This window comes from Diadema antillarum, unplaced genomic scaffold, assembly GCF_040938485.1.
Source record: "Diadema antillarum isolate AM-2024a unplaced genomic scaffold, OU_Dant_1.0 seq00000792_RagTag, whole genome shotgun sequence".
Taxonomy (NCBI): Eukaryota; Metazoa; Echinodermata; class Echinoidea; order Diadematoida; family Diadematidae; genus Diadema; species Diadema antillarum.
Genome location: NW_027271679.1, coordinates 376,779 through 388,365, shown reverse-complemented (window position 1 = coordinate 388,365; position 11,587 = coordinate 376,779). Strand labels below are relative to the sequence as shown.

General features: G+C 38.9%; 1 protein-coding gene across 1 annotated transcript in view; it reads right to left on the bottom strand.

Annotated features, from left to right (window-relative positions):
* Positions 1-219: 219 nt before the first annotated feature.
* LOC139739278 (melatonin receptor type 1A-like) overlaps positions 220-11,587 on the bottom strand; it is a 31,351-nt gene continuing 19,983 nt past the window's right edge. The window contains exons 3-4 of the mRNA XM_071649887.1: positions 1,244-1,436; positions 220-777 (exon numbers count right to left, since the gene is read on the bottom strand). Coding sequence (XP_071505988.1) covers positions 220-777; positions 1,244-1,436 — 751 coding nt within the window. The remainder of the gene's footprint in view (positions 778-1,243; positions 1,437-11,587) is intronic.

Below are 11,587 nucleotides of genomic sequence, written 5' to 3'. Positions count from 1 at the left end.
GAGATGATTATTGTTGTCCAAAGTCACGTCTGCCAAAAACCAAGCAATTCGTCCAACTAGGTGGTTGCAGCTGCAGTCTACAAGGATCTTAAACATATGTCCTTGCAGTAATAACACCCTTTTTTCCAGAGGAATAGCAGATTGAGATATCGTATGAGAGTGTAGAGATTGGAAATAAGTTTCACATTGCTATAATGGCTCTGATATGGTATCTGTCTTTCAGTATACAACGCTTGGCACGGTCTGTTCCGCTTGCATCGGATGCACGCGGTTGTTATTCGCCATCCCCGTTGCAGTAGCTGTTGCCGTTACGGTGTCACCGAGACCGTCAAGTGCTTTCATCCGACAAAGCAACAGCCGAATGAATCGCATGTATCCGTGGCGGAACTGCTGGTTCGTGAGCCCGTATATGACGCAGTTAATGCTGCTGTTGGTATGCGCCAATGTGAAGGCAAAGATGTAGAGCTTGCGGTCGGCTACCACGCGGTGATCGATGAGCACGGTTAGGGAGTAAGGAGACCACATCGCAACGTAGATGAGCACGATGGCCAACACAGAGCGAGCGAGGCGCAGGTCTGCCGGACGTACGCGCTTCGGGGCGCGGTTGGTTCCGTTTTCGTTCTGCATGCGCTTAATGGCAGCGGCTGCTTTCCACGCGAAGTTGAAAATGCCGACATAACTGTAGCCGATGATGATTAAGGGACCAGCAAAAGCCGTCAGAGCAAAGAAGATAGCGTAAGAGTGCACGAAAGACATCCCGCCCGTACATGACATCACCTACAATGCAAAAACACAATTTAAAACCGCCTAATAAGCCATTTTGTGTCAACTTTCACATACAAACCATCGCTTTGTCGAAATGTTACATTTAAGACGAAAAGGGACTAGTTCATTACACTTTGACGGGGCAATTCCTTCAAAAAATATTTTAAAGTTGTAATAAAAGCAGTAATGTAAAATATATAAAGCGAAAACTGTGAAGAATAGAAGATACAGGAACATTCGACACTGGAATGTGTTTTAGACATTCATGAAACGAGTTTTAAAAAAAAATCATGACTCGGTTGTTTGTTTGTGGGTTTTGTTTTTTTTTACTTTTGGAACCGTGAGAAAAGTGGCTGTCGTAGAGAAAATAATGCACGAATTATTCATTTCTGTGTTTTCCTTTTGTTATTTTTTAAAGTTTAAGAGTACAACATACTTATATGCATTGACTAGAGATACGACCACGACAACTGCTTACCTTCCAGTCGAATTTGTGCGTGCCCCATCCCAGGATGTTGGGCAGGTCGATGAGAAATGATATACTCCATAGAGCGACAATCATGAAGGGAACAGTCCGGCGGTTGTACACCTTGTGGTACGTCTGCCAGTGACAAATCCAGACGTACCGGTTGAAGGCAATCGCTGCAATACTCCACAATGAACACGAGCACCTACAGAAGCGATCATTTCAAAATTTCGTGTTGAAACAGATTCAAAATGAATGAAAAACGTGTGTGTCATTTTGAAATCATTTCAGATTCGAGACGGGGACATGAATCAGGAAGCCAGATAGTCCCATAACGTACTACAATCAGCAGAATCTTAGGCCTAATTGATCTTATAGTACAGTCTGCTATGTCGAAATATTAGATCCCGTGAGATTTTCGTGCCAAAAATGATTTTTTTTTTCTAGCTAACTTGGTCAATTTGGGGGTGCTGAATCCAAAAAAATTTGGTTCCATTTTTTCGACCACGTCTTTAGCCGCCATTTTGAATTTCAAAATGGTCGCCATAGCAAACTGTATTTTAACCCAGTTCTCATAATGTTGGCATCATAAAAGGTTCATATTTGATGCAAAAAGCATGTTTGTGATATCAGACATTCTGATACATCATTTCCTGATATTGTAGATTGTTTTGATACAATTTGAGAGCTGCCATCTTGAAATTCAAAATGGCCACCATAGATAAATGTATTTTTACCTGTATATCAGGTTGTAAGCATTATAGAAAGTATAGATTTGGGGCAAAAAGCATGCTTGTGATGTCAGACATGCTAATATATACATTTTTGTTTAAATGAGGGATTATTTTGGTTAGTGGACATCTTGAAATTCAAAATGGCCACCATAGCAAATGTAATTGGGCCTATATCTCATATCGTATGCATTGTGTAAGGTTCTAACTTGGGGCAAAGAGCATGCGTATGCTACCAGACTTTCTGAAACATCTTTTTCTGAAGTGATGGTCCATTTTGATAATATAGGTGGCCATCTTGAAATTCAAAATGGCCGCCATACCAGAATGTATATTTTGACCCATATTTCATGTTGTAAACAATACAGAAAGTTCACATTTCGGGCATAAACCGGGCTCATGATGTTGAACATTCAGATGCACTTTGATCCCCTCTCTAAAATTGCAGATCATTTTTGAGGCTGCCATTTTATCATTCAAAATGGCTGCTTTTCAGCTAATATCTGTGGTTACAAGCAACTTTAAGGCATATCAATGTTTATGGTGGAGTACATTGTACATTCTTTTAGAAACACACACACACATAATTATGTACATTCTGTAATAAAGGAATATTCGCATTGGCTGCCATTCTTGAAATTCAAGATGGATTTCGACACATATTTGGTGCTGTAAGATCTTTACCCTGCAAACTCAAGCATGCTGGAGCACTTTCTTGTAGGACCTGTGTGTAAGTCAATCACTTCAATAAATAGTATTATCATTGTAGAGGCGGGACTGCTTCCTGTAGGTACACTGCCATGTTGTAATGCAAAATGGCTGCCATGGGAAAGATTCCTGTAAGAACATTGCATTTGGGTAAAATTTGTGAATGGGAAATCATGTGATTCTGGTGTCAAAGCAAATGACTTTCAAAAGTGCCTCAATAACTATGTCTGAGTGACAAAATGCCCCATTTAGACGATTTGGTTGTAGAGTTTAAATAAAAAGTGTAAGCCGTGTACTAGAAAATTTATCGGAAATTAAATATCTTACAAGCTCATTCCCTGCATGTGTTTTTGAAGCCACAGCACTTGTATAGGGTTGTACACAGGGGACAATTGGTTCTAATTCTTCCAGAAGCAATGACTTTTGCATTTCTTGCCAAATGAACATGAAAATGAATTATGTGGCTACCGTTGGTGTAGGAAGCTCAAAGCACTTAATTGCACAGTTTATGTATATCCGCTGGAAATAACTACAATGTACCATATTATATTCCCCTGTAAGTAGAGGCACAAATTAGGTTGTGAAGGTTTACGAGGTTTGTTCTCTGGATGTGTTGTATCAAGACTCTACGAGAGCAAAGCGGGAGATTGTCCAGGTTGAAGTCATCCACGCCCAACTTCTGGAAGGCATGGACTGTGTCATTGCACATTCTGCATAATTCAAGGCTTAGAGAATTCTTGATCCATCTGCTCTTTTGAGACATCCTCAAATTTTCAAATTCAGCCTGCGCCATGAAAGGCATGACCAAGCAGACCTTTGTTTTTCAAACAATTTGCAGAACATAATCTCTCAACAATGTCAATTGCATTTTATCATCTCCTTTTTCCAGTGATGGAGCAGACAACATGCGATGCAGTATTAAAAGTAAAGCAAAGATCCATTAGGAGAATAAATTTGTCAGCGTCTATACGTAAAAATCATCAATACGTATTATCTCTGAAATTCTCTATTGCTCTTGAAGTAACATCTAATACATGCAATGGAATGAGGATATCTGCTTCCTCGTTGTGACGGGTGACAGCTCCCATGGCATCTTTGATGAACCCTTTGTTTCTTTTTTCCCCGTTCCGTGTCAGATGGAATTGACTAATCAGTATTTCAACCTTCAGGCTGATTATTTGGCTCAGTTTTGTGGGTTTCTAAGGTATGGGTATGAAATATGAACCTGTGTTAGTGAGAATGAGGAGAAGGCCATAAAATTGTGAGATGAAGAGTGATTGTGGAATTACTTAGAATAGTGGAACTTATAACTTCCGATAATTGTATCGTCCAGTAGTGACTGGATAATGACAGGTCTATCAGACTGTTGTACCGGCAGAAGTGTTATAAGAAGGTGGTTAGGGAATTTGCGTGTTTCGGATTAACGACCCTTCGGAATAACGAACCTTCGGAATAGCGAACCTTCGGAATAACGAACAGCACCCAAGAAGGTTGTGGTCCTCGTAATCTTAATGACTTTTGATGCAATCTTACACGGTGTATTTCAATTACAAGAGCTGAATGTCTAGCCTTTCTCATAATCATTATCCCAGACATATTTTGTCATTTTTAAATTCTTTCAGATACAAATTCTTAGTACAGAACATGAAAACATCTCTTTTCATCTCTTTCTAGAATATCCTCCTTGAATGTTTCCGATACCTGATTGCCAAACACCACATTCATCAGTTCAATGCAGTGATAATTTTTGAGATTACCCTCGTGTGATGGTGTTCTAAATTGTTGAGTTTTTATGGTGCGTTTCTATTATGGGTCATAACTTTTGATCCATAGGTCAGTTTGAGACCAATCTTGGATGGTAGATGTCCCTTGGGGAGTGGATGGTCACCACAAGGTCAAAGGTCACAAGCAGGGGTCAACGAACTTTTAGAGCCCAATGTTAAGTTTTTATGGCGCGTTTCGATTATGGGTCATAACTTTTGATCCATAGGTCCGTTTGTGACCAAACTTGGATGGTAGATGTCCCTTGGGGAGTGGATGGTCACCACAAGGTCAAAGGTCACAGGCAGGGGTCAATGAACTTTAAGGGCCTAATGTTAAGTTTTTATGGCACTTTTACGGGGGCCATAAATTTTTCCCCTTTTATATCTCTTTTTATCTCTTATATCTCTTTTTTTTATCTCTTATATCCCATTTGCGTACAATTTCTTGTACGCGAATGGGCGAGACACACATTATGGCACTTGCCTTGTCTCATTTGTTCAGGAAACTTACAGGCTACTGAAATAGATTTCTCTGAGCGAATATAGTCAGTTATGAAACCAGTGCGAAATTAGAAGCAGTCTCGTCAAAATGACGAGTGGTGTTTTTGATTTCGGTTTCTTTTTTTCTCTCCTTTTTTTTTTTTTTTTTTTTTTTTTGGTGGGGTGCAGGTCTTCTTCTTTATCCATAACATTGAATGAACCTTTGGATTTTTACAGTAAAAGCGTTCATATTATTCCTAAAAATAGGTCACGGCATTCACACTTGTGAAATGCGTATATGACAGAATGGGAGAAAGAGATCGTTAGGAACGGTCAAATCCCTGTTCTTATACCATACCCCTCATTTCTTTGTTGTATTTTTTTATGTGTGTGTGCGTGTGTGCGTGTGTACTTTGTTTCTTGCTTGTTTATTGCACATGCGATCGAAGCTTGGTTCGATGATATGAAATCTCTTCAGAAAATAAAAAAAAAACATCTGCAACCATCCTGCTTGTCTGGTTTTGTTTTATTGATTGAAACAAACTTGAACATAACGGTGTGGTGTATTCTTGATATGCTAACCTAGTTTTAAAGATACAAATTGTCAGAATGATAAAGCAAAAATGCAAAGGCATTATATTTCCATAGTTCTGAGTTACGAAGTGCCGTCACTGAATTGGAACCAAAATTTTCGCTGCATACTTATCTTATATTGGATATAGATTAGATGGAAAAATGGTTGAATCCATTAGTCCCCTCATAATCACACAGAAATTCACTTTCAAAGTTGTATATGAACGACACAGCTGTCAAACTAAAGATATCCCTTCTTTTCCCGGTGCCTTACAAAACACTAAGCACTTGATAGTAAAAACTATGAATTGAAATATTGTTATCATTATCATTATTATTTTTTCATTATTATCTTTATCATAGTTATTATTGTTGTTAATATTATTATCATAATAATCAGTATCATTATAACAACTTTTATCATTATTTTTTGTTCGCAGCAGTTTTGCTATTTTAATCATTAAATAAGAATGAAAATGCGACGTCTGTTAGTCGTCTCGCATAGTGTACCATAACTACCCGGCACAGCAATAAAGGAATTAGGAGAATATGCATGTAAAATGCAATAATCCGTTAATAAGTTCATTGAAATGATATTTCTGAATGTCAGGGAGTGAAAAATAAAGTGGACGTTACAGCAAAGTCAGCAAATGGTGTCGAGTTTTCTCTGCTATCACCTTATCCCGACTATAAGATAATAGTTTGACAGCTACTTGGGAAGAAAGGTTCGTCTGGCAGGCGTCAGGTGGAGCATATCATAATTGTGGCAGACTGAGTAAAATTTCCCATCTGCTGTGAAGATCATTATCTCGAAATTATATATAACATAAAATAAATTAATGACGGAGGAGTGACGAATTTCTAACGAGGTGTCAAAACCGAGTAAATGTTATGATCCTTAAATAATGTATTCTGGGTTTGCCTGTACATGTGTGAGCAAAATCAAAAAACAACTAGAAATGTCGCTGTGGCGACCGGTATGCCTCCGTCATAATACATGGTTCTCGTTACTCTACCGTACTGCAGCGCAATGTTAATCAAGCATTATGGCGTCATTGATATCTATTTCCAAGGACAGATCATTGCGAATGATCCGTAGTAATTTTGACGCACCGGGTAGGCCCTACTTCGAATGATGAACATCCCAATCAGTAGCACAAGAGATGACAAGCATGTTTTTATCAAAGGCTCTCACGCAAAGACGCGAATAATGAAAACCGACCCGAGATTAATCGATGAGGCGTAACGGAAATGTGATATACTTTTAGTCTAATTATTACTTAAAAGGATGTGCCGCAATTCCTGTCATTATCGTTATTATGTTTTGCTGCCATTATGTCACAAAAAATATTTATATGACTTCGCAAAATGAACAAAATGCACTAATCGTATGTTCATTTTTGTTTTGTTTATTTTGTGAACGGTTTTGATACCAAAAATGTTCGTACAAGGTCACCTGTGTGTGCTTATGTGCGGGGTTTTTTTCAGATCTGTAAGAAAAAGGATTAGAATGCGCTAGATTTGTATGGAAAGAGATGAGTTTACATTCAGTGCGGTAGGGTATAGTATAAAAAGAGATTTTAAGCTGACGATACACAGCCATTGTCCAACAGCTCTTTTAAGTTTCAAAGATGCAATAAATGGAAATACCACCAAGCGTTCATACGTTAACAGCATCTTGATCTCAAATTATTATATATTATTTCTTGAAGTATGATAACGAATTAAACATAGAGGGACTGAAGATTAAGCGCTCCAGTATTCTCAGGATCTTCTCCTAATGTTATCGGAAATTAAACTTCTCTTGAATCGGAAGGATATTCTTTCATATGGTAACATGGCCCGATGATTCGATATTGGCGAAGAATACGTAAGGATAGAAACAGAGATAGCCACGCTCACACCAGATGACTGCATCAAGCTTTTAATCACCGCATCACGATTGAGGCAGAGGCCGACAGGTTCCGTCCGAAGTATTTCAAGCTTTGTTCAGTGCTAATAACACTTTGCTCTTCTTGCATTGTTTACCTTTCTAAGGTTCTTCCTCGGACAAGCTTTTGTACGAATCACGAGAATCTAACCAAAAAAAAAAAAAAAAAAAGGAGAGGCTGGCATTCGATTAGACTGGGGGGGGGGGGGGGGGGGACAATACCAGTCATATGACCATGTTCATTGATACCACTCCACATCCGTTTCTTTTAGATAGAGTGGTACTCAGTGATGCATGACTGTTTCACCCTTGTTACATTATTAACGCGTCACGTGTCATAATCATAGATATGTTAATCATAGATATACAATTGCACTAGAAAGGATCTCCATGACAAAAGCAAATCAATGCCAAACAGCGCAAACAGCAGAACCGTCACTACCCATTACTTTATCCCGACAAAAGACTGGGTTTACTCTTTACTCCGGTTGTGTATATTTCACATTAGCACTTTTTGTGAAGCATAAAGGTAGTATGACACATTGTGGGGATGTGACCATATTTAAAATGGTCATTGAGAAGACGCCATAACCTTGCTTTAATGCGGCGCACGCATGGACGACTGGGATATGTTCACGTGTACACGCGTGTAGAACGTCCCTGGCCAGGTATCGAGTAACTTTCATCCCCCAAACAAAAATATTATAATGCTGTAGACCAGCAATAATGATATCAGAATGCATGTTGCATGTCAGCTGTGCCATCTCGTTTTGTGCATAGCCAGTGCTAGTGAACGATATGTACAAATCTAATAAAGCATGTGAATTACGTGTGACGATCAAGAGGAGTTGTTGTTGTTGTTGTTGTTGTTGTTGTTGTTGTTGTTGTTGTTGTTGTTTTGTTTTGCTTTGCTTTGTTTCTTTCTTTTTTTGTTGTCTTTTAGCCTCCAAGACGTTTACCCTTTGCAAAAACCTACATACGAAAGCATTAACAGTAAGCGGCGGTAGATGTCCGAACAGGTATCCCACGTTATAAAATGAATGCTCAGAATTAATAAGGTACCGATCTAAGACGACGTTCGCAGCAGCAGCGCGCTACTTTATGCGCCACGTTCATCTCCTATCCGTCGGTTTGTGCGTGAAATTTTAGTCCGGGAGCCAGCGGGGGTCAGCCTAGCTGAAAAGGTTACCAATTTTTATGTGTATAGCAATTTAGTACATATGCCCCTGAGTATGGAAATGCACGTCTGGCTGGTCATCGGTGGTGGGTGTGGCCAGGAGGGCCACAAAAAGGACCCCCCAAAATTAGGCTAGCCTAGCTGGAAAAGTAACCCCATGAAAACAACTGGAACTTGTTCGTTACACTTACAGGATAAATGAATGACCATTGCCAGACGTTTTAAGTGGTGGGGGGTAGCCGCCAGACGCTCTTAAAGGCCCAACTCCAGCTAGGCTAGCCTAGCTGAAAAAGTAACCTCATGAAAACAACTGGAACTTGTTCGTTACACTTACAGGATAAATGAATGACCATTGCCAGACGTTTTAAGTGGTGGGGGGTAGCCGCCAGACGCCCTTAAAGACCCAAATTTTTCCAGCTAGGCTAGCCTAGCTGAAAAAAGTTACCTCATGAAACCCACTGGAACTTGTTCGTTACACTTATAGGATAAATGAATGACCATTGCCAGACGTTTTAAGTGGTGGAGGGTAGCCGCCAGACGCCCTTAAAGACCCAAATTTTTCCAGCTAGGCTAGCCTAGCTGAAAAAGTAACCTAATGTAACCCACTGGAACTTGTTCGTTACACTTACAGGATAAATGAATGACCATTGCCAGACGTTTTAAGTGGTGGGGGGTAGCCGCCAGACGCCCTTAAAGACCAAACTTTTTCCAGCTAGGCTTGCCTAGCTGAACAAGTAACCTTGTGAAACCCACTGGAACTTGTTCTTTACACTTACAGGATATATGCATGACCGTTGCCAGACGTTTTAAATGGTGGGGGGGGGGGCAGCCGCCAGACGCCCTCAAAGACCCAATTTTACCAGCTAGACTAGCCTATATATAGCTGGAAAAATAACCTCCTGAAACCCACTGGAACTTGTTCTTGTGATACACTCAAAGGATAATTGAATGACTGTTGCCAGACAATAGCCGCCAGACGCCCCAAAGACCAAACTCTTACCAGCTAGGCTAGCCTAGCTGAAAATTAGGAAAGTAACCCCATGAAACCCACTGGAACTTGTTCTTACACTTACAGAATAAATGCATGACCGTTGCCAGACGCTTTAAGTGGTGGGGCGTAGCCCCCAGACGCTCTCAAAGACCCAATTTTACCAGCTATAAGGTTCACATATTTCAGAAATGATAGCAGTGTAATTCCATAACAATACCGCTTGCTTGCGAGTTCACCTGTCTATAATCAATGCATTGCCTTATTCTTTTGTTCTGCTTCCTTGAGCCCCAACTCATGCATTCTTATGGTGACTCTCCCATGTCATCATCCTTGTTCATTGCAATTTGTTCTATTTTTTGAAAATATTCTTATTCTTCATCCCAATTATCACAAATTCTGAAACTCTGTCCTCAGTATAACTAATTCATAGTTGTACAAATGTAAAAATCTGAGAATCACCCGGAGGTCTCCTTTAATGGGGGAGTTTCTTGAGCGCACAGGGAAACATGCTTTGAAATATCAATAGGGCAAGTGTTGAGACGAAATACTGTAGAAATATGAGAATATACAGTGCTGTGGTTTTGGTAGAAGAAATAGGGTATCTGTATTTGTCCTCAGTGATAATCAAAAAAACTTATTTGGAAAGAATAATAGACATCAAAAAAGAATTGCCCAATCAAACATGTCGGGATTTTTCTCAAGCATCAGTGTTCTCATTTTCTTTGCAGTGTAAAACAAAAATGAAAAAAAAAAAAACAACAACAGGGCCGGGTACAGTATCCGGATGGAAATTGGTGGGATGGGCGTAAACCCGCGGGTATTATAACATACTGACGTAAAAAAAAAAAAAAAAAAACAAAAAAACAAAAAAAAAAAAAAAAAACCAAGACCAAAAACTACTTTCTTTCTGTGCCCTGGGGAGAAATATTCATCAATTGCATTTTGGAAATGTTGAAAATCACAACTTTTAATGAAATTGTGTCCTACAGTATCTCTTCTTATATGAAGGCTTTTTTTTATAATCAAGTTTCTTTCCTCTATGACCATGATAAAACAAACCCCTGATGATTAAAACAAAAGACAATCAAAACTTGGCAAATGAACTCTTTGGACATTAGCAAAAGGGAATACATTAACAGTTTTTGCAAACACTTTATACAATTGTCTAATACTCCATCAAGCTCATAAAAAATACAATTCTACTGCAACAAGAAATCCATTCAGTAAGACTCGTCCTCGGTGTACATAGCTTAAAATGCCAACTTTTTAAAAATAATGCCCCAGCTCTTAAATTTACTTAAAAAGGGGGAAGTAAAGCTCAACACCTTTGGCTATGACTTTTTAGGTACCGTATCACCTTACGGTTGAGGAGATGGGTTAAGAAAAATTATTAACGAAATAAAACTTATAGGAACATGCTTCACATGACCTCACCGTTTTCTTCTCTTTAAAGAAAAAAAACGAAATCTGAAAATTGTTCAAGAGTGTTTTTGAACATAGTACATTGCAAAAGCAGAAAAAAATCAGTGTTTTTAAGAAACATAACTCACAACAACAAGGAATTCCTAGTCTAGTATTGCACGTTTTTGGTTTGGAGGGTTTTGGATGCTAATATTTCAAGACAAGTTTATGCTCCGGCACTTCAATGAACTTAAATGTAAAGTAATGATGCACCTCTCTTGCCAATAAACTCAACATTTGCTGTTCGTCAGTAAAGCATATGACAGAAACATATGAGAAACATGTCTAACATGAGCATGATACATGAGCAACAACAAAAATATTATGTTATCTATAAACTAATACTGCGTGTACTTAGTTTCGAGGGATTAAGATGCAAAATGTTATGACAAAAGCCCCTACGTGGCTACCAGCAATTAAACATCCTTCAACTTCTTTAGCAAATGAGCTCATGTGTATCATCTTCTTGTTGAGAAGACGAAGATGGGTAATGATAAAATAACCAAACTATCAACTTTCCTTAACATGTTTTACATGAAATC